This window comes from Pituophis catenifer, unplaced genomic scaffold, assembly GCF_029215685.1.
Source record: "Pituophis catenifer annectens isolate HBS135680 unplaced genomic scaffold, rPitCat1.0.hap2 SCAF_6, whole genome shotgun sequence".
Taxonomy (NCBI): Eukaryota; Metazoa; Chordata; class Lepidosauria; order Squamata; family Colubridae; genus Pituophis; species Pituophis catenifer.
In genome coordinates, this window is record NW_027256886.1 from 76,233,519 (window position 1) to 76,258,184 (window position 24,666).

General features: G+C 41.2%; 1 protein-coding gene across 1 annotated transcript in view; it reads left to right on the forward strand.

Annotated features, from left to right (window-relative positions):
- Nucleotides 1-975: 975 nt before the first annotated feature.
- The window catches only part of CDH23 (cadherin related 23), a 639,510-nt gene continuing 615,819 nt past the window's right edge, over nt 976-24,666 (forward strand). Inside the window, exon 1 of the mRNA XM_070946306.1 lies at nt 976-1,053. Within this exon, the coding sequence (XP_070802407.1) occupies nt 976-1,053 (78 nt within the window). The remainder of the gene's footprint in view (nt 1,054-24,666) is intronic.

Below are 24,666 nucleotides of genomic sequence, written 5' to 3' on the forward strand. Positions count from 1 at the left end.
GAGAGGCTAGTGAATAAACTACCTGGTCTTTAGAGCATATGGAAAAGGAAATGAATGTTTCTTTTCTGTTGTTGCAAAAGTTCAAGTTGCCCTGGAATGGCTTTTCCCCATCTGGTATGTTGCAGAATTTTTAAAAAGTTTTATATTTTAGTTGAGTCTTCAATGTTCATTCTTCTATCTCAGTTATCAGTTTTACTCATATCTAAACGTAGGTATCGATGTATTAAATTGTACATTCATATATGGACATGCACAAGATAGATAGATAGATAGATAGATAGATAGATAGATAGATAGATAGATAGATGACAGATAGCAATAGCACTTAGACTTATATACTGCTTCACAGTGCTTTTACAGCCCTCTCTAAGCGGTTTACAGAGTCAGCATCTTGTCTCCAATGATCTGGCTCCTCATTTTACCGATCTTGAAAGGATGGAAGACTGAGTCAACCTTGAGCCTGGTGAGATTTGAACTGCCAAATTGCAGGCAGCTGGCAGTCAGCAGAAGTAGCCTGCAGTACTGCATTCTAACCACTGCGCCACTACGGCTCTTATAGATGGATGGATAGATGGATAGATGGATAGATGGATAGGAATAAAAAAAAAACCCCACACGTTTACTGTTTGACTAGATGAACAAATGTACAGGTGAAACTCAAAAAATTAGAATATCGTGCAAAAGTTCATTTATTTCAGTAATCCAATTTAAAAGGTGAAACTAATATATGAGATAGACTCATTACATGCAAAGCAAGATAGTTCAAGCCTTGATTTGTCATAATTTTGATGATTATGGCTTACAGCTCATGAAAACCCCAAATTCACAATCTCAGAAAATTAGAATATTGTGAAAAGGTTCCATATTCTAGGCTCAAAGTGTCCCACTCTAATCAGCTAAGTAAGCCATAACACCTGCAAAGGGTTCCTGAGCCTTTAAATGGTCTCTCAGTCTGGTTCAGTAGGAATCACAATCATGGGAAAGACTGCTGGCCTGACAGTTGTGCAGAAAACCGTCATTGGCACCCTCCATAAGGAGGGAAAGCCTCAAAAGGTAATTGCAAAAGAAGTTGGATGTTCCCAAAGTGCTGTATCAAAGCACATTAATAGAAAGTTATGTGGAAGGGAAAAGTGTGGAAGAAAAAGGTGGACAAGCAGCAGGATGACCACAGCCTGGAGAGGATTGTCAGGAAAAGGCCATTCAAAAGTGTTGGGGACTTTCACAAGGAGTGGACTGAGGCTGGAGTCAGTGCATCAAGAGCCACCACACACAGACGGATCCTGGACATGGGCTTCAAATGTTGTATTCCTCTTGTCAAGCCGCTCCTGAACAACAAACAATGTCAGAAGCTAAAGACAAAAAGAATTGGTCTGTTGCTCAGTGGTCCAAAGCCTCTTTTCTGATGAGAGCAACTTTTGCATCTCATTTGGAAACTAAGGACCCAGAGTCTGGAGGAAGAATGGAGAGGCACACACTGCAAGATGCTTGAAGTCTAGTGTGAAGTTTCCAGTCTGTGTTGATTTGGGGAGCCATATCATCTGCTGGTGTTAGTCCACTGTGCTTCATTAAATCCAGGGTCAACACAGCCGTCTACCAGGAGATTTTGGAGCACTTCATGCTTCCTTCCGCAGACGAGCTTTATGGGGATGCTGACTTCGTTTTCCAGCAGGACTTGGCACCTGCCCACACTGCCAAAAGTACCAAAACCTGGTTCAATGACCATGGGATTACTGTGCTTGATTGGCCAGCAAACTCACCTGACCTGAACCTCATAGAAAATCTATGGGGCATTGCCAAGAGAAAGATAAGAGACATGAGACCGAACAATGCAGAAGAGCTGAAGGCTGCTATTGAAGCATCCTGGTCTTCCATAACATCTCAGCAGTGCCACAGGCTGATAGCATCCATGCCACACTGCATTGAGGCAGTAATTGATGCAAAAGGGGCCCAAACCAAGTATTTAGTACATATGCATGCTTATACTTTTCAGAGGTCCGATATTGTTCTATGTACAATCCTTATGAAATCCTTATTGATTTCATGTAGTATTCTAATTTTCTGAGATTGTGAATTTGACAAGGGCAATGCCACGGTGGTTATGAACACATCTGACTACCAAACCAAATTAACCAACCTACTCCAAGACTCCATATACAAACCCCTAAACACAGACCCCACCACCTACCTGGAAAAAACCACCAGATCCAAAATAAAAGCCTCCCCCATCAGCGAAGAGATTCAGCAAAGAATCATACCCAGAGAGAAATCATCCAGATGCCCTAAGCTTTATGGTCTCCCCAAGATACACAAAGAAGGAACCCCACTTAGACCCATAGTCAGCTCCATAGGCTCACCTCTACAAAACCTAGCCAAATTTCTCGCCAAACAACTACAGCCCTATGCAGAATCCATCACCTCATACGTAAAAAACTCATTCCAGTTCATAGACATCATAAAGCAACAAAACTTACAGCCCAGTGACCTACTCATGAGCTTTGATGTCATATCCCTCTTCACCCAAGTACCAATCAAAGAAGCCTTGACAGTTATCCAAAACAAATATAACCCCCCCAAGCACATCTTAGATCTGACCAACCACTGCCTATCCAACACATACTTCATCTATAATGGACAGAAATACAAACAAACAGAAGGAGCACCCATGGGATCACCCCTCTCACCTGTCATTGCCAACCTCTATATGGAATACTTTGAAACCCAAGCTCTAGAAAAATCCGATCACAAACCCAAACTCTGGCTCAGATATGTGGACGACACCTTCATAATCTGGCCACATGGGAAAGAAAAACTGGACAACTTCCTCACACACCTCAACAGCCTACACCCCAAAATACAGTTCACCATGGAAACAGAAGTGAACAACCAACTTCCCTTCCTGGATGTCTTAGTCTACAGAAAATCCAATGGCTCCCTAGGACACACTATATACCAGAAGAAAACACACACAAACCGCTATCTGCACGCACTCTCACACCACCACCCTGCCCAGATCAACTCTGTAGCCAAGACACTCATTTCCAGAACAAAACGCTTAGCTGACGAACAACACCTAAAAACCGAACTACACACCCTCACTAACGTACTCACATCCAATGGATTCCAAAGAAATAAGATCACCAACCTAATCCAAAAAGAAACCCCCACTAAAATCCAAGACAGAGAACAAGAAAACGGCAAGGCCCTCCTCCCATACATAAAAGGCACCACAGACAGAATAAGCAAAATCCTCCACAAACATAACATCAAGACAGCATTCTGCACAAACCGAAAAATATCCACCATCCTAAGGAACCCCAAAGACAAAATTGAGTTAGAAAATCAAGGAGTATATGAAATCCCATGCACCGCCTGCCCCACCACATACATCGGACAAACCAACAGACGAATAAGTGCACGCATAGAAGAACACAAGAACTCAGTCAGAAAAGAGGAACCAACTTCTTCCCTGGTCCAACACCTTAAAGCCACAGGACATGATATTGACTTTAAAAAGACCAGAACTATCGCCAAAACTGAACACTTTAACAACAGAATAATCAGAGAAGCCATTGAGATAGAAAAACGCCCACACAGCATGAACAAACGAGACGATACCTCCCGCCTACCAGCCATTTGGAAACCCGCCCTTATTGACAAACGAGTCCCTAACACGACGAATGACACCAGACCCACACTCACGAGTGCCACACCTGATGTCACCACCACACATCCACGCAGAAAGCAGACTCAAACCCACACTGATAATGAGCCACGACCAAGGACCAGAAGCCAGACCGCAGCTGCATCATTAGCCACTTTAAACCCCTCCAATCCATACATGAAGCAGACTGACACCCACCATGAAGAGCTCGCACGGCCACAAACACGAAGCCAAACAACAACAACGCAGCTCACCAGCTCAAATCCCCCTGCAACTCAGACTAAGCTGAGCACAACCAAGCCCCCACCCAAACAGAACACAACCCCAGCCAATCAGAGCACAGCCAAGCCCCTAACCAATCAGAACACACCTCCACCCAATCAGAACACAGCCAAGTTCCCACCCAATCAGCTCACACCTCCACTAGCAGTTAAAAGGAAGAGACAGCTGCGATCTCACATTGCTCCTGGAAGCACGAAGCCGAGAACACCAGCCTGAAGATGACGAATGAGACTTCGTCGAAACGACGCCAAGACACTTCCAATTTTACGTGGGAGAAGACCTGAATAACCAAAGACCTACATATATATATATATATATATATATATATATATATATATATGTGCGCCAGAGGTGGGTTTCAGAAGATTCTGACCAGTTCTGGAGAACCGGTAGCGGAAATTTTGAGTAGTTCGGAGAACCGGTAAATACCACCTCTGACTGGCCCCACCTCTATCTATTCTCTGCCTTCCGAGTCCCAGCTGATCGGGAGGAAATGGGGATTTTGCAGTAACCTTCCCCTGGAGTGGGGAGGGAATGGAGATTTTACAGTATCCTTCCCCTGCCATGCTCACCAAGCCACGCTTACCAAGCCATGCCACGCCCACCAAGCCATACCCACAGAACCAATAGTAAAATTTTTTGAATCCCACCAGTGGCACACACATACACACACCATGGCAGAGAAGGCCCACCTTCTGGCACTCATCAAATATCCCTAACAGAGGAAAACCACAACATGACTTCACTGCAGGGAATCAAGGGGAATCAAAGGGGAATCAATCTACTTTATAAATGGAATACGTTATATTCTGGATCTGGATGGGGAGGAACAGACTCAGGCTCAACCCATCCAAGACCGAGTGGCTGTGGTTTCCGTCGTCCCGATATAGTCAGTTGGCGCCATCTCTGACTATTGGGGGCGAGTCGTTGGCCCCCACAGATGGGGTTCGCAACTTGGGCGTCCTCCTGGACTCGCGGCTGTCTTTAGAAGAGCATATGACGGCCGTGGCCAGGAGGACTTTTTATCAGGTTCGCCTGATTCGCCAGTTGCGTCCCTTTCTGGATCGGGACTCGTTACGCACGGTCACTCACGCCCTTGTCACCTCACGCCTGGATTATTGTAATGCTGTCTACATGGGGCTCCCCTTGAGGAGCACCCGGAGGCTCCAACTGGTCCAGAATGCGGCCGCGCGGGTGGTGACGGGAGCGATGTGGCGCTCTCATGTGACCCCCCTCCTGCGCGAGCTACACTGGCTCCCGGTGGTCTTCCAGGTGCGCTTCAAGGTTTTGGTTACTACCTTTAGAGCGCTCCATGGCTCAGTACCAGGGTACTTACGAGACCGCCTCCTGCCACCAGTAGCCTCTCACTGACCAGTTCGCTCCCATAGAGAGGGGCTCCTCGGGGTGCCGTCGGCCAAACAATGTCGACTGGCGGCCCCCAGGGGGAGAGCCTTCTCTGTGGGGGCACCTGCCATCTGGAACGAGCTCCCCCCAAAGATACAGAGGATCCAAGACTTACGCATCTTCCGCCGTGCCCTAAAAACGTTTTTATTCCAACAGGCTGGTCTGGCCTAACTCTCCCTTTTAAATTGGCTTTTAATTTGGCTTTTAAATTGGGTTTTAAATCTCTTTTAGATAAATTTGGATGTTTTAATCTTTGAGCCTAAATTATTTAATCTGTTTTTTTAATAGTTTTTAACTTTTGTATGTCTTTGTATTTTAGTTATGGCTGTTCACCGCCCTGAGTCCTTCGGGAGTAGGGCGGTATACAAATATGAAAAATAAATAAATAAATAAATAAATAAATAAATATGATGGACTTTACACAATTGTGCCTATTTTCCTGTCTCTTATAATTTTTGGTGGAGGATCTTAAATATCTAACGATACATGGAAAGAACTTTTTTCACAAGGGGATTTTAACTGATAGTTGAATAGGAACGAGGATAGTTTCTAAAACCTTTGTAGTTTTCAATTTTATGGAAAGAAAATTCTGTCTCTAGGAGTCAGAGATAATTGATGGCCCATAATCAATCAATCTGTATAATTTCCTACTTTCACTAAGCTGCACATAAGGGAGCCCTGGTGGCACAGTGATTAGAACGCAGTATTGCAGGCAAACTCTGCCCATGGCCTGGAGTTCAATCTTGACGGGGCTGAAAGTTGACTCATGCTTCCATCCTTCTGAGATCAAAATTGTTGGGGGCAATAAACTCACATTGTAAACCGCCAAGAGAGTGCTTTAAAAAGTGGTATATAAGTCTAAGTGCCATTGCTATAAACTAAATACTATTATATAGTATTATCATTTGTTTTACTCTGCCTTTTGTTTTCTTTATTAGAAAAAAAATCTAAAATGCCCTATTTGCTTTCACTACAGAGGAATGATTGAGTCTGTCATCTGCATCTCTATAATTGTCTGGTTTGGTTCTGCAACCCAACAAGACAGATACAGACTTCAGAGGATAATTAGAACTGCAGAAAAAACAATTGCTACCAGCCTGCCTTCCATTGAGGACCTGTATACTGCACAAGTCAAAAAGAGGGCTGGGAAAATATTTACAGACCCCTCGCATCCTGGAGATAAACTGTTTCCACTCCTACCCTCAAAATGACGCTATAGAGCACTGCACATCAGAACAACTAGACACAAGAACAGTTTTTTCCCGAACGCCATCACTCTGCTAAACAAATAATTCCCTCAACATTGTCAAACTATTTACTAAATATGCACTACTATTAATCTTCTCATTGTTCCTATCACCCATCTCCTCCCACTTATGACTGTATGACTGTAACTTTGTTGCTTGTATCCTTATGATTTATACTGATGTTGTTCCTAATTGCTTATTTGTACCCTATGACTATCATTAAGTGTTGTACCTTATGATTCTTGACAAATGTATCTTTTCTTTTTCTGTACACTGAGAGCTTATGCACCAAAGACAAATTCCTTGTGTGTCCCATCACACTTGGACAATAAAGAATTCTATTCTATTCTAAATTTTTACCAAAATGCTGCATTTACTTTTAGGTTGAATCATGGTCTCATCAGGGCAAACTTTGTATGTCATTTTCTCCTAGAAAATCTGCACCTACTGTAGATTAGCTTCTTTAGACCACTGCTATCATGAACTACTTATTGTGATTTATTATGTGCTGTTCCTTGCTAGGGATTGTTATTAAAATGAAAAAATAGTTTTAAAATATAAATAAATAATATGGAAAAACACAATAGTAATGTGTATAGCATGTCTACACTATATGTCGATTCCCTTGGAAGAGAGCTGTAGAAGAAATTCATCCAGTTAGGACACCCAATTAAATGACATTTCCCCTCAATAATGATCCATACTGATGTCTGTAGAGTCTTTAGTAGGGGCATTAGAGGTGCCATAAGGACGATGGTTATAACGGAGAGGGAGGGTGGATACCCAAATTTGATCTGTGATACTCCTAGGTCAACTCAAATGGAATAGAATAGAATAACAGAGTTGGAAGGGACCTTGGAGGTCTTCTAGTCCAACCCCCTGTTTAGGCAGGAAACCCTACACCACTTCAGACAAATGGTTATCCAATCTCTTCTTAAAAACTTCCAATGTTGAAACATTTACAACTTCTGGAGGCAAGTTGTTCCACTGATTAATTGTTCTAACTGTCAGGAAATTTCTTCTTAGTTCTAGGTTGCTTCTCTCCTTGATTAGTTTCCATCCGTTGCTTCTTGTCCTATTTTCAGGTGCTTTGGAGAATAGGTTGACCCCCTCTTCTTTGTGGCAGCCCCTGAGATATTATTAATAGTAGTAATAGTATAATAGTATTAGTCTCTTCCCCTCGTACGTTTTGCTCATTCTGTCACATCACATGGCAATATGTGAGCTCCTGGGTCAGAAAATCATATTTGCACAGTAGCTGCTTAGAATACTAGGAATGGGCCAGAGATTTTAGAATCTGTTCGTGGTCCTCTCATAGGCATCTGATTGGCTGCTATGGAAAAGCAATACTGGATCACATGGATACAGGTCAGATTCAGCATGCTCCTCTGATGTGTATTGCTATATCTGCATTTCTAAAACGAATAAAAAACTAGAATCATTTTGAATCTCCAAAATGGAAGAGTGAAACTGTCTGGCTCTATTAAAATCTCAATATATCCTGTGTTTGGGGAGTGAAGTATACCAAATACTTTGTTTAGATAATATGATTACTAGAGAATTTAACATGAAACAGCCTCAGGGCTATTTCAAGCTATTAATCAATTCCTTGTAGGTTAGTTTAAGAATTAGTTGACTTGAGTTTTCATGTTTGCACAATATCATAACATTCTCCAATCCAATTAAGCAAGTTGCCCCTTATAAAGAGATACACGTTCTCTTCTTGTTACTTACCTAAAACATAATTTTCCTCTAAATGTGCAAATTTTGACAGTATACTTAGTCAGCTTGTATTGCCTAATTAAGTGGATAGTATAATGTACTATGAAAGTAAGTCCTGTTAAATTCAATGCAACTTACATTTGGATGACATAAAAAAATTATGCTACAATGCATTTTTCATTAGCATCAGCTGTGCATACCGAAATCATATTTGGTTGTTTCAAATATTTTGCTAAGCAAATCATTTGAAATGATTTGTAGAAAGAATCACAATGCATTTTACACACCACACTAAGAAATACAAAATGATAACACAAGTGACAGTGGAGGTCCCATACTATGAGTTAAGTCATACAACCTCCAAGGAAAACCAAATGATCAAAGCATAATTATCTGTATAAGAATGCCATAATTTATTGAGATAATTTTTGCGGGATCCTTGAATGGTTGAAACTTTCCCACTGTATAGTAGAAAATATAATGGATCTTGAATTTCCAGCAATAATGGAATAATCAATGTTGTGACGACGACGACGATGATGATGATGATGATGATGATGTCCAGAGTCACCTTGTAGGGGAGACGGGTGGCATAAAAAAAATAATAATAATAAAAGTGAGCCTATTCCCCCCCATCACTGTTATGGAGTGTTGATTCAGAAAACAGAATAACAAGTTTATTTATTTATTTATTTATTTGTTTAAATTTCTATACCGCCCTTCTCCAAATAGGACTCAGGGCGGTGCACAGCCTAAGTAAAAACAAAGCATACAAAATTTAAAAAACAGTAATAAAATAATTAGATATTCTGGCCGTAAATTAAAACAACCCAATTTAAAACCAATTTAAAATTTAGCTCAAGCCAGCCCAGCTAGTTGAAATAAATAAGTTTTCAGGGCCCGCCGAAAAATCCGGAGGTCTGTTATTATACGTAACTCCGGGGGAAGGTTATTCCAGAGGGTGGGCGCCGTCACAGAGAAGGCTCTCCCCCTGGGGGTCGCCAGCCGACATTGTCTGGCGGACGGCACCCTGAGGAGGCCCACTCTGTGCGAGCGTACTGGCCGGTGGGAGGCTATTGGTGGCAGTAGGCGGTCTCGTAAGTACCCCGGCCCTGAGCCATGGAGCGCTTTAAAGGTGGTCACCAACACCTTGAAGCGCACCCGGAAGACCACCGGGAGCCAGTGCAGCTCGCGCAGGAGAGGTGTCACATGGGAGCGCCTCGTCGCCCCCATAATCCCCCGCGCGGCCGCATTCTGGACCAGCTGGAGCCTCCGGGTGCACCCCAGGGGGAGCCCCATGTAGAGAGCGTTGCAGTAGTCCAGGCGGGAAGTGACTAGTGCCTGAGTGACTGTGCGTAGAGAGTCCCGATCTAGAAAGGGGCGCAACTGGCGTATCAGGCGAACCTGATAAAAAGCCCCCCTGGCCACGGCCGTCAAATGGTCTTCTAAAGACAGCCGTGTGTCCAGGAGGACGCCCAAGTTGCGAGCCCTCTCCGTGGGGGCGAGTGATTCGCCCCCAATAGCCAGCGATGGCGTCAGCTGGCTATATCGGGACGCTGGAAGCCACAGCCACTCGGTCTTGGAGGGGTTGAGTCGGAGCCTGTTTCTCCCCATCCAGGCCCGCACGGCCTCCAGGCACTGGGACATCACTTCAAGGGCATCGTTGGGGTGGCCTGGGGTGGAGATGTACAGCTGGGTGTCATCAGCGTACTGATGGAACTCCACCCCGAAGCCACGGATGATCTCACCCAGCGGCTTTACATAAATGTTGAACAGAAGGGGCGAGAGGACCGACCCTTGTGGCACCCCACAAGCAAGGTGCCTCGGGGTCGACCGCTGCCCCCCCGTCAACACAGATTGCGACCGGTCAGAGAGGTAGGAGGAGAACCACCGCAGAACGGTGCCCCCCACCCCCAACCCCGCCAACCGGTGCAACATGATACCATGGTCGATGGCATCAAAAGCCGCTGAGAGGTCTAACAGGACCAGGATAGAGGAGCAACCCCTATCCCGAGCCCTCCAGAGATCATCCACCAACGCGACCAATGCCGTTTCCGTGCTGTGCCCAGGTCGGAAGCCGGACTGGAGCGGGTCTAGATAGACAGTTTCATCCAGGTACCGGGGAAGCTGTTGTGCTACCACACTCTCAACAACCTTCGCAACAAAGCGAAGGTTGGAGACTGGACGATAGTTAGCCAAAACAGCCGGATCCAGAGAGGGCTTCTTGAGGAGGGGCCTCACAACCGCTTCTTTCAAAGCGGCCGGCAGGACCCCCTCACTCAAAGAAGCGTTAACAATCTTCTGGAGCCAGCCTCGTGTCACCTCCCGGGAAGCCAGTACCAACCAGGAGGGACACGGGTCCAATAAACATGTGGTCGCATTCAGCCGTCCCAGGACCCTGTCCATGTCCTCGGGAGCCACAGGATCGAACTCCCCCCAGATAACACTCTCAAGACCTGCCTCAGTCATCCCGTCCGGACATACCCAGTCAGAGGCCAGCCCTTCCCGAATCTGAGCGATTTTGTCATACAGATACTGCACAAAGTCCTCAGCTCGGCCCTGCAAGGGGTCATCCCGCGCTTCCAGATGGAGGAGGGAGCGGGTCACCCTAAACAGGGCGGCCGGGCGATTATCTGATGACGCGATAAGAGCGGCAAAATAGCTAGATTTCGCCGCTTTTATTGCCACTAGGTAGGTCTTAATATGAGACCTCACCAGTGTTCGGTCGGATTCGGAGCGGCTGGTCCTCCAACTACTCTCCAGGCGTCTTTTCCGGCGCTTCATCTCCCTAAGCTCCTCGGAGAACCAAGGAGCTAGGTGAGTTCGGTGCCGGGTCAGAGGCCGCAAAGGCACGACACGGTCCAAGGCCCTGGCAGCCGCACTATTCCAGGCGGCCACCAGGTCCTCAGCCGAGTCGTGAGCCAGAGTCTCAGGAAATGGCCCAAGCTCCATCTGGAACCTATCAGGGTCCATCAGGCGCCTGGGGCGGAACCACCTGGTCGGTCCCGCCTCCCTGCGGCGGGGTGCAGCGGTTAGAAAGTCCAGTCGAAGGAGCGAGTGGTCAGACCATGACAAGGGTTCGATGACTATATCCCCTGTATCAAGGCCACTCGACCACTGACCAGAGACAAAAACTAAGTCCAGAGTGTGTCCACCCATGTGAGTGGGGTCATGAATTAACTGAGTAAGGTCCATGGCCGTCATGGAAGCCATGAACTCCCGAGCCACCTCAGACGTTTCGCCGACAGATGGCAGGTTGAAATCCCCCATGACTAGAAGTCTGGGGGTACCAACCGCCACCTCAGCTATGACGTTGAGCAGCTCAAGCAGGGCCGTTGCCACGCGGCAGGGAGCCAGGTACGTGATCAACAAGCCCATCTGTACTCCACGACCCCATCTCACAAAAAGGGACTCACATCCGGCTATCTGTGGAACAGTGGTCTCCCTCGGATCAAGACTTTCCTTTATAATAACCGCCACCCCCCCCACCCCTGCCCTGAGCTCTCGGCTGATGGAATGCTCGGAAACCTGGTGGGCACATATCCACGAGGGGAACCCCCCCTCATGGCCCAACCAGGTCTCCGTAATACCTGCCAGGTCCGCTCCCCCCTCCTGAATAAGATCGCAAATGAGGGGGGCTTTATTTACCACGGACCTGGCATTGCACGACAGCAGCCGAAGGCTCGGGCCCTGAGAGTCTGAACAGCCTGGGATACGAGAAGGGCTATGGGGACCGGGGCGCGCCACCACTCGAAAATAGCGAAAATAGCGAAAATAGAAGTTCACTCTGTTCACAAACCACGATGGTAGCAAATCCATCCAACCGATGACAGCACAATGGTTGCAACTCTACACACAATGGTAGCTTATCAACAACTGAATACGTTACAGTACCTTTCTTAAATAAGTTCACAACCAGTGATTATCTAATTACAGCATGACTCAGCATTACAATGAATCAGCAGTAAAACTTTAATGTCACACAATACATATTCATATTAAAGTCACAGAACACATATATTGCCTGGACAACTTGTTAGGCTCAAACCATATCCTAACAACTAGCACTTCTTAACTCAGGAGGAATACTCAGGAGTATCAAAAGCACAATAAGTAATTTGATAGAACAATGAAACAAATACTATCTCAAGAGGATTCAACAATGATCTTATCTTTCCTTCTTTGTAAAACAGACGCATTGTAATATACCTGCTTCACGCTGCTTTTGATGGAAGGCAGTGGTGCTAGAAACAGTTTGACTATCTGTAGCATACATAGTGATGAGTGTAGTATTCAGAATATAATTGCACATTAATGTATCTGCTAGAACTATCCAGATTTCTTCGTGTATAATATCTAATTACATACAACTGGAAATAGTTAAGAGGATCATCTTTTGGTTGCAACTAGCAAAAAGTGGTTTATTTGACTGCTTAACCTTCATAGGTGTAAGCCTCGTAAGTTTTTTGTTAAAATAATAATGAAAAAAAATGTGTCTACATCCAATATGACCCATTGCTCCTTGGGCAAAAGCCTATATATCAGTTGGCCAGGTCGCCTGTAACAACGGAGTATTGTTAGGTGACATGCAGGTTGGCTTAGACAACTAATGGCTAACTATGACAGCATTGCTGGTTGTTTTCATACCCTGTTTTCCCCAAAATAAAGCTTCATATGAGCCGAGGTGGCGCAGTGGTTAGAGTGCAGTACTGCAGCTACTTCAGCTGACCGCTAGTTCAGCAGATCAGCAGATCAAATCTCACCGGCTCATGGTTGACTCAGCCTTCCATCCTTCCGAGGTGGGTAAAATGAGGACCCAGATTGTTGGGGGCAATATGCTATTTAGTATACTGTCTTTGGTGTAAGCCACCCAGAGTCCTCGGAGAGTGGGCAGCATAGAAATATGAATAATAAAATAAAAATAAATAAATAAATAAAATAAGACATCCCCTGATAATAAGCCCAATCTTTTGAGCGCATGGCAATAAGGCCAAGCGCTTATTTCAGGGTTCAAAAAAATATAAGACAGGTTCTTATTTTTGGGGAAACACAGTACTATCCATAGCATAGATGTTCAGACTGGATTTGGCTCTTTTATCCACCTATCAAGAATTTCCCAAGGACATGGGATAGGCAGGTATTGTTGTTTGATAGTGTTAAAGGTATTGCCATAGGATGTAAGCTGTTCCAAGTAAAGCTGCCTTTTGCAATTGATGGTGATTGGTGATGATTTTTTCAATACTAGTGGTGTTCAAGAGGTGCTCCAGGTGTTTTGGGATTGTACCAAAGGTGCCTATTCACTATTGGTGCTATCTTAACTTTCTTTTGCCACAGTCATTCTACTTCTATTTGCAAATCTTTGTATAATGTAATTATCTGCAGTTCCTTCTCTTCTGTTCTGCTGACTCCAGGTAGCGCCATGTCCATTATCCAGACTTTTTTGTCTTCGTTATTGATAATTAATAAGTCGGAGATATAATGTGGCAGGCACTTGTCTGTTTTATTATTATTATTATTATTATTATTATTATTATTATTATTATTATTTAGATTTAATATAGTTACCCACTCTAGTAAACTCTGGGCAGCTTACAAAATATAATAGTAATTAGAACAATTAAAAACATGGAAACAAACAAGACAGGTTGGACTAACAACAACCATTGAAACCAAATATCACAACTCCGTCTAAAACACACACACACACACACACACACACACACACAGTAATACTCTGTGTGTAGGGAAGACAGTGAATCAGTGAATGCTGTGGAAAAAGAGGATAAGGATTAATTTATCTCTTAATGCTGGGGTCATCCAATAAAATAGATTTAAAATATCAAGACATACACTTTTTCATATAGCATTTAGTTAATTTGGTATATTTTGTACAAAATATAATTCCCAACTACCCACTTGATGAGTTTTTAATAAATACCCAGACCAGCAGATTGGCTGCTAGTCATAATAATTGCATATTTCCCACAGTAGAGGTGAGACTAAGCACCTAAATATTAGTGGCCAAGGGACATGAGCTGGTGGTTGCTATTGTCTTTGTGTTTCACTTTTGAGTTTCCTATAAGGTTTTGATTAGTCTCTGTGGGAAGAGAAGGATAGCCTTTAGTGAGATTTGGCATAGTTGTTTCTTATCTGGACAGCATATAATAACCAGATGTTCATTTATTTAAATAATTGCATCAGGTCAAAATAGTCTCCAGGTTATATTTGACTCCTTGTGAATGTAGATTTCATGGAAGTAAAACAAAAATAGGTTGTTACTCTTCTCTGGAATTTTTTCCCCTCAGATTAGCCTAGAGCCATGATGGCGAACCTATGGCACATGTGCCACAGCTGGCACGTGGAGCCATATTGATGGGCATGTGAGCATTGCCCTAGTTCAGCTCTGGCGTGCATGTGCGTGCCGGCCAGCTGATTTTCAGGCCTTCCGGGCCCACCGGAAGTTGGGAAACAGGCTGTTTCCGGCCTCTGGGGAGTGGGGAAGGCTGTTTTTGCCCTCCCCAGGCTCCAAGAAAGCCTCTGGAGCCTGAAGAGGGTGATAAACGGGCCTACCGGGCCCACCGAGCCATCACATGCCAAAAGCGTGGGGAGTGTGGGGGAGTCATGTGCACATGCATGGGGGGGTGGGGTGCACTGAATTATGGGTGTGGGCACACACATGTGCGACCCCCTCTGTGCTCCTTCTGCTTTTGGCACACGACGGCAAAAAGGTTTGCCATCACTGGCCTAGAGTCTTGGGATTCTTCATTTCAGTAGTAAATCGGCCTAACCCTGCCCAGAAAAATACTATTGAGGATTACAATTTTAGGTGGACCATAATCTCTTATTAGCCAAAGGGAGAAAGGGAGCAGAGCTACTTAAGAGCTGTGCAAAAGAGGGAATTTCAGCAGAACAATGTCTTTTGATATTCCTATTAAAAAATGTGAGAACCTTATCTTTATATGCCTCTGGCCAGTGATCTATGATCAGGTTAAAAAAAAACCAAACTCATGTCATGGAAATTTTCCCTAAGGCAGAGTGAGAAATAGTCACTTTCCCTTTAAAAGCATATGTTGTCACTGGAATAAAGATATGATTTAGACCTCAGCTGCTCTGGCTGTTGTTCATAGTAGAAAACTTGATTGTAGCTAAAGAGAGTGACAGGTTAGAAATAAGAGAGAGCAGCCAAACTGAATTCCAGGGCTTACTAAAATAATAAAGATTAAGAATTATTGTGATTTACTGCCTGTGTTAGATTTAACTGGTATGCTAGTGGAAGAAAAAGCCCTGTTAAAGTTTTCTGAACACTCAAAAGAGGAAACTAGAGCAGATTAAAAATAATGCAGACAAAGTGGGTCTCAAGAGTGGAAATATTGGCAGCATTTAGCCAGGATGTGTTTCGACAGTCTTATGAAGAGCTAGGGTCAAACGGTTACTATTAATTAATTAGTAGACCACTTAAGAAGAACAGCATAGAAAGTTTCCACCCAAAGCCTTGACAGTTTCTGGATGGCCCTGACTCTATTAGCCTTCCCAGATTTCCTCTAAGGCATTAGGATATTTTTGAAACCAGAATGTATGTGGTTAGGTATAATGAGTTGATTATGAGGTTCATTGATTATACTATTATGACTATTTTTTAACTATGTTTTATTTTTTTTTCTGTTTTGGCTTTATAAAATACAGTATGGTGTACTATGTTATCACCCAGAGTAACATGTTTAATTTGATTGGCTATATAAATTAGCTAAAATAAATAAATGCATATATTTTGAAATCCTGATTGATTAATAATTAGCACTTCCTGGTTTACTGTGTTTAAATCAATAAGCAATTCTATCTTCTTTAAAAAAAAAATCTGAAAATCTTATCTTTCACAATTAAGTACTGAAATTAAATTGTCACACCAGTCTGTAAAACTCAGGTATTCAGCAAAAGAAGTTTTCACTTCAGTAGCAAAAAGATTAATCTTTGAAGAAAAGGACATTGTCCTTTTAATTTTTGCTTTTTTAAATTGGAAGTCATGCTGTGCTATATTCATTTTTCTCAAAAGCAGTTAGACTATGATGAACATTAATATTAGTTCCCATGACATCTTTGCATGCTGCTTAGATGTAGTTAAATCTTTAAGGAAGTGCTGTTCCATATAAAAGCTATAATTTATTACATTATTATACTCTGGAATGATAAACAATGTTCCGATCATCATCCATCCATCCATCCATCCATCCATCCATCCATCCATCCACCCATCCACCTACCTACCTACCTACCTAAAATTGTGTGAAATACCAAGGCCCAAGTTCTAATATGTTATAATATGCTAAAGTAGTAAGTATTAAGAATAACAGTAAAGTTTCTTGTGAGATGGGCAGCCATGTAAATTTGATAACTAAATAAACAAGCTAATTAAAAGTTATTTCTTATCTTTCTGGGACTTAAATTATTACTGGATTGCAAGCTTTGCAACAATTAGAAAAAATGGGTAGTCTTGATGTTAAAGTGGAATGCGCTAGGAGCTGTCCTTCCTTGAAGTGCTGAAATTATTACTGTTAACATCTTGCAAGCAATTTTCTTGAAAGGAAAGTGTCTTTAATATGATTTTACATCGGTTCTTTTGGGGGGGGTTAATATAATCACAATCCAGTTTAATTTTGCTGAAGCACTTCTTAAAACTTCTGTACAATTTAAAATTGAATTTGATTTTCGTCAAATGCTTCTTGGCAATTTATTCAATTTACACACTCTTTTCCAATGCCAACTGCTGTCTCTGAAAGGGTGAATTATTGAAGTTATTGGAAATTCAGCCTGAAACCAGTTATTCCTAAACTAATACATTATCTCAAAGTTGATAGATGAAAATAACCAAATAATTATTTGTTTTTAAATAGCAATTTCATGTTGTTTTAAACAGTAAACTAGACTCTTTTGATATAAAATGGGATTAATACAACATAATTTGTGTGTGTGTGTGTGTGTGTGTATAGCGGACAATTGGGGATTTTCAATAAAGTTGAGTTATAGTTTATTTGCTCTGGGAAATGCATTTATGAGCTGGAATTCTGTCTCACATGATTTGGCTCTGATCTACTATTGCCAGATTTTCGACAGAAGTTCATAGGGTTGTCCATATTAACTTAGAATGATGGTTATTTGTCAAAGGTTCATATGTTGTCCTTGGCTGGATATCCATATTTGGAATTTAGTAAGGTGTCAGGAATGATAGTTTATCTATAAGGGGTAATGAAAAGATGATTATCTGGCTGACTGTGCAACCAACCACAGTTTATTAAATTTATATGCTGCCCAAATCCCATGAGTCTACTTTTAAAATTAAAAGTAAACAAAGGAGACATTGCAGTTATGGAATTGAATGTGGAATCCTAACATTTGAAATTATGTAGAATTATCACAAGAAGACTTCTAGGATAAAAAAGGGAAAATTCCTGAAGCTTATAGAGAAGTGAAAAAGTTGCAGTTGTGCAATCTCACGTCCAGAAATCTGCACTGATGTGTTCATCCAGTTGAATCTTTTTGTTGTTGTTCTTTTGGCTCAGGCCACCTCTGTCCTCCAGCTATTCCTTAATCGGGTTGAATGGATCATTAGGAAAGGTAATGTTTGAACTCCACTGATTATTTTAAGGGATAATTTCTTTCTCTGAATTATGCATTTCCCACACTGTTACACAATCCCCTTAATAGTAAAGTCTGTTCTTGATTCTTCATTTTGGCTTGAGAAATGTCCATCAGCAGAAAACATGGCGTTTCCAAAGCCCCTTTCCAACATCCATATAAACACTTGGTTTACTATGTTGTCCTAATTCTTAGATCTTCTTCTTTATCATTTTGCTTAAAGCCGATGTTTCTCAATTGAATCCTTCTCCCTATTCTTAACAGTGCAGGCAGAGTAGAGCAACAAAACCCTAAACAAAGCGATGTTTAAAGCTGTAAGGCAATCTCCTAACTTTAGCAAATGATTTTGTCTGCACCACAGTTAGTATTTTGGGGCTTCATTTAAATAGCATTTTACTTTTATTTTGAAATTTGATTTGGATTTACTGATTTCCTCAGCTAAAATTCGTGGAACTGTCTTTCTCGCAACTCACCAAATGTAGCAGAGAGGGCATATTCGGTGTCCCTTTTCTGGTGTTGTGCCTTCAGAGTGACAACACTTGCCCTGTGGAACAGTTTCTCACTGGATGTTTAGATGATCCTGACCTTGTTAGACTTTTGTGAAGATCTGAAGACATGGGAGTTTCAATCAGCAGTTGGAATAGTAGGCTAGGTGTACTCTGCTGCTACTGATATGATTGCTTGCTTTGGGGACTTGGGATATTGTTTTATCCTTGAGTGTTAGGTGTTGTATGCTGTGATTCCATATTTTAAGCTTTGTATACTATCTCGAATCCCATATGTGCTCTATGTGTCTCATTTATTTGGGGCATCTATGATGACTTCATCAAGATGCATATTTGGTCATTATTAAAATATTTGTTGATGTATATTTATTAAGAGGTATTTTAAAATTTGAGTAATAGGCCTAAATATATTTGGTATTATATCTATACACATTCACATATATTCTTCAGGAAAAATACAAATATTGCATTCATATTCAATATTTCTATCCAGAACACCAGTTATACAGTATGTGAGCATAATCTATGAAATGCTTTGTAAGAATTGAGATCTCAACTATTTTGTGAACAGAGTCAAGTACCTGTAATGTTTAGGAAATGTCAAATGTTTTTATAGCTCAAACTGACCAACATGAGGTGTTGCATATCCTAATCTTTTTATACATTTGTTGCTCAAAGTACCAGACAGTTTTAGCAATAGCAATAGACTTATATACTGCTCCATAGTCTTTACAGCACTCTCTGAACAGTTTACAACATCAGCATATTGCCCCAACAATCTGGATCTTCATTTTACTGACCTCTGGTTGGAAGGCTGAATCAACCTTGAGCTACTCAGGATTGAACTGGCAGTGGGCAGAGTTAGCTTGCAATACTGCATTCTAACCACTACACCACCAGGGCTGCTCCTTCTTTTATTGTTAATTCCAAAATTATACAAAGATCTGTGTGATTGAAAATAGTTTAGATGGTAAAAAGAATATGATGTTGTGCATGAAGAGTCAATAGTAATATTATTGTTCTTTTAAAACATTTGTAGGCTGTCTTTAAAGAGTAATCACTCTTAAATGTAATAATAGCAAATATATCAGGAAGCGTATATGTTCTATCAGAAAGTCACCATTGTTCTTTGTCTAATGTGTTGAGTGTGAGTTTCTACAATCAAGTGATACTGGGAAAGCAAAAAAAGTAGAACTTCAGTAAAATTAGTAAATTTTAATTAATGTGATTTCTTTTTTAGGTATTAGTGGGAAAATAGAATTTAGTCAGTAAGCATTTGGCTGCTCTGTCAATTCCCAGTACTTTTGTCATGCAATTTTTATTGTCTATTTTATTTATTCATTACATTTCTATGCCTATCTATGTCTGTTTTCTACCTTAATACAATATAGGAATCATTCTTAAGTTGCATCTGTCTGTTAATAACTTTCTTGACTTTGAATTCATGAAGAGCATTTTAATCATACACATATTAAATCTAGTACAACACTGCCATAATTATAAGCTTGTTTGACCGTAGTGGCTTCATGGTCTCAATTAAAATGTAATGATGAACTCTCCTGAGGAAAGGATTCACAGGTTTTTAACTCTGACTGCATAGTGATAACGTATAAGAAATAAACTGCAAGAATCCAGTAATTTTGTGCCTCTCATATACAAAAGTCATTAGAAGGTAAAGTGCAGCCTGATGTAATCAGTGCATTGAAAATATGTACAATTAACTTATCTTGGCCTCATAAACCAACCTCTCTTGTTACCTATAGCACTCAAATAATTTGGCACTAGTATTTAGGAAGTGTTCAGCTGATCTCCAAGCTAAAGATACTACCATGGTGTGCAATAGTGCAGTTATCTTTAGAGATAGTAATAATTGCTGAAACTTTGTGCAAGGAGGTAAACATTTATATCAGAAGCAAAATGGTGAATGAATATACAGTGCTTATGAGTTTGGAGATGGTTGGTAGCAACTCTCATAGCAAACTCAGAAGCCTGGGAAAAAAAAGTTATTTTGACTTTAACAAATAGGAAACAAGTGTTTTGTAAGTACCGCCACGCCTTTAGAAGAATCTCTTTTGAAGGATTTCCACAACCCTATTAGCCCTACTAAAAAGTTAATATTCTTCCAACCTCTTATATTTGCATTGCTTGCTGCTGGTGCTCATATACAATCCTTGATTCCTTAACTTGGACTTGCAGATTTCTTTGAGAGCTTGAGAGATATGACTAATTGCTATTTCTTCCTGTATTTGGAATCAAACAGGAAGCTGCTGCCTTATTGATGATCTCTTCGAATTTTGAAATTGAAAATTGAGTTTCCAGTGAGGCTTATATTTGCTGATGATGCTTCCTGCAGTACCTGGATGACCATATGTACATGGGGAAATTGTTACCAAGCATCTCCCAAATCTATTTGTGAAAAAATATTTATTTATTTAAAAACATGTATTAAATTTATATGCTGCCCATCTAACTATCAACCAACTTTTAAATTTATGATCGACTTTGGAGTAATTGAGAGTGATAAATATGTTTTGACAGAAGATTCAAGGGGGAAAAATAACACCCAGGGTTGAAATGTCCAGAATAAAATAAAGTGATTTGGAGGCATTAACTTTTAAATTGAGTACAAAATTCCATTGAATTAACTTTGATTGAATCTCCAAATTTGATTATTTGCACAATATATATTTCATGCATTGATCTAGGAACTATCTACATGTAGATAGTTAAATGTAATAATAGCAAATATATCAGGAAGCGTACATGTGACAAAAGGAATACCACTTGAGCCATTAAGCCCATTTAACTGAATATATGAAGTAGCCTAAAATTGAGAGTATTGTGCATTTGGTTTGTTCCTTCTGTTTTCCTACTATTAATTACTTCAACTGGAAGCATATGTCCATACTTCCAGCTCTGATGTCAGATATCAGTTTTAAGGATCTCCTCCGTGTAAAAAGATGTAGTAATAATGGCCTGTGTTGCCTTCCCAAGTAGAACATAGCATAATAGGGTCAGTGGTGGAATTCAATTTTTTTTTACTACTGGTTCTGTGGGTGTGGCTTGGTGGATGTGGTGTGGCTTGGTGGGCGTGGCAGGGGAAGGATGCAGCAAAATCTCCATTCCCTCCCCACTCCAGGGGAAGGATGCAGCAAAATCCCCATTCCCTCCCCACTCCTGGGGGAAAGATATTGCAAAATCTCCATTCCCACCCCTCTCCAGGGGAAGGATGCAGCAAAATCCCCATTCCCTCCCCACTCCTGGGGGAAGGATATTGCAAAATCTCCATTCCCACCCCACTCTGGGGCCAGCTAGAAGTGGTATTTGCCGGTTTTCCGAACTACTCAAAATTTCCGCTACCGGTTCTCCAGAACCTGTCAGAACCTGCTGAAGAGCACCCCTGAATAGGGTTGGAGAAGACCTTGGAGGTCTTCTAGTCCAACCCCCTGCTTGAGCTGGAGACCCTATATCATTCCAGACAAATGGCTGTCCAATTTCTTCTTAAAAACCTCCAGCGATGGAGATCCTGCAACTTCTGGAGGCAAGCTGATCCATTGATGAATTGTTTTAACTGACAGGAAATTTCTTCTTAGTTCTAGGTTGGTTTTCTCCTTGATTAGTTTCCATTTATTGCTTTTTGTCCTGCCTTCAGGTGGACAAATTTGAACTATAAGTTGACCCCCCCCTCTTCTTTGTGGTGGTTTCCCAGGTATTGGAAACTGCTATCAGTCTTTCTTTTTGTCTGAGCCCTGGATTGTATATGAGCAGCAGCAGCAGCAAGCATCTAGAGATTCTAAAGGTAAAGGTAAATGTTCCCCTCGCATATATGTGCTAGTCGTTCCCAACTCTAGGGGGCGGTGCTCATCTCCGTTGCAAAGCCGAAGAGCCAGCGCTATCTGAAGACGTCTCCGTGGTCATGTGGCCGGCATGACTAAACACCAAAGGAGCACAGAACTCTGTTACCTTCCCACCAAAGGTGGTCCCTATTTTTCTACTTGCATTTTTTACTTGCATTTTTTACGTGCTTTCGAACTGCTAGGTTGGCAGAAGCTGGGACAAATAACAGGAGCTCACCCTGTTACGCAGCACTAGGGATTCAAACCGCTGAACTGCCGACCTTTCGGTCAAAAAACTCAGTGTCTTAGCCACTGAGCCACCGCATCCCTAGAGATTCTAGACATACCTAATTACCCCAATCATTCATCATATAGTTTAGCCTCCAGACACCTAATCCTCTTTGCTGCTCTAGTTTTATTCCGATAACAACTTTATAAAGATTTTGAATTACTGTTCCCTATCTGTCCTATTATTACCCTCCTACAATAGCCATGTGCTTTAATAGCATGTTTATTCTATAAATAAAATGCCAATAAACCCTATTTATTATGGAACCATTTTTAATCACTCTGAGCAGTAGGGGTAGGATGGAGAGATTCTTCATGGAACAAATCTCATTTTCAACAGTCTTTACAAAATGAGCCATAAAATTACAATATTCCAAAGTACTTTGTAATTCCAGTGCAGGCAGCTCTTCATCATGGAATCTGAAAGCTCAGAAAATACAAAACTCATTAAATTAAAATAAACCACCCACTGCGAGGAAGAAAAACACATTTGTCAATATCAATTTTGCTTCTGATTATCCTATATATTTATCTGTTATTTTTAAGAATTATGATTTGAGTATCATTCATGCCCAAATGAAAGTATTTACCCTAAATCTTATTTTTTCCATTTCTTATTGAAATTTCTTATTATCCAGTTTTAAGACTGGTGAAAAATAACCGAGCAACAGGCTCTATAGTTATCAAAAGATACACAATTCCAATAACACAACTAAAAATTGCTTTATTTTAATCAACACGGTGATACTATTTTTAAAAAGGCAGCACTGGCGAGTTCTTTGAATATTCTTGTTTCATGTTTTAAAGTTCGCCAAAATGTACCTATTTACAAATTTTCTTCATGTTCATCTCATTCATATTTTCAATCTCTAATATCTTAAAGCTGCATTAGTTATTAATGTTAAAATAAGACCTTTATTAAGTCTAATTAAATCTAATATAATAGCAATTGTTTTATTAATTAGGCATTTCTCCAGCCTCCCCCTTCTCCCCCCCATCCTCCAAATTTAATCAGCCACTCCTTGGCTATTGTTCATCAGAATTTTACAACTTGGTAGAGTTCAGCCAAATAATTTAAGAATATAATCATTTGGTTATCAGATTGCCAGCTACTACTAAACCCAACCTATGTAAAAACAAAGTTATTCTATATAACAAGGCATCTATAATTTTAAGACAAGGTATTTATTATATGTGATAAAGAGACTGGCAGTTGGCAGCAGGCTGTTGAATGTAGAAAGAGAATACAGTAAGGGCTTCAGACAGATGTAACTGAACACCTTAGTAAACAGATCTCTATTATATCTGATCCTACAGGTGTTTTAGTATTCAATTGAGAAGTAATCCCCTCACCACACACATCCACACCCACGATAACAGAGTATTTCCTTGCAGTTGGTAACCATGGCTTCAGGTTTGCGTGTCTCAAACATTTTTGTTTCAAAGATAAAGTCAAGAGTCTCTTTGAATGAGTCCACACATTTGTGTTTTTTTTTCCTAACAGTAGTATTTTAAAAACGCTCTTATACAAAAAGAATGCTTTTGCTCAACTTGTCTAGTCAACTCTTTAGTGAGTTGATCTCTCCTTTAAGAATCTCCTGTTATGTTGAAGAGACACTTGTCTTGTTAGTATTTAGACTGTTGGAAAAATGCACTGTTGGGTTGGCATTTTTTTAAAAGGATTAAAAAAGCAACAACAATCCCCCAAAAAACCCACCCCCAAGCAGACACAAGTGTTTAGGCAGAACGAGTATTCCCAGAAGTAACAAGGAGATAAATTGAATAAATGGGTTCCTGAGGCTCAGCCCTCGCTGTGTTGTTCTATTTTAAACTACAGTTGCTTGGACTTTTGAATTTTCTTTTACATTTTGATTATGTTTATCAAGTCAATGTCAACTGTTAGAGACTACGTTCATTTTTCCCCCCTGCTGATCTGTTTGTGTAACGATGCATTCATCATCACTATAACGGAGTCTGTCCACCTTCTTCTCTTTTTTTCCCATTTATCCCAGCGTCAGAACCTTTTCCAGAGACCTAGCTCTTTTGCCTAGGAAACTGGAATATTAAAAAGAAGCCTTGAAGTAGAATTT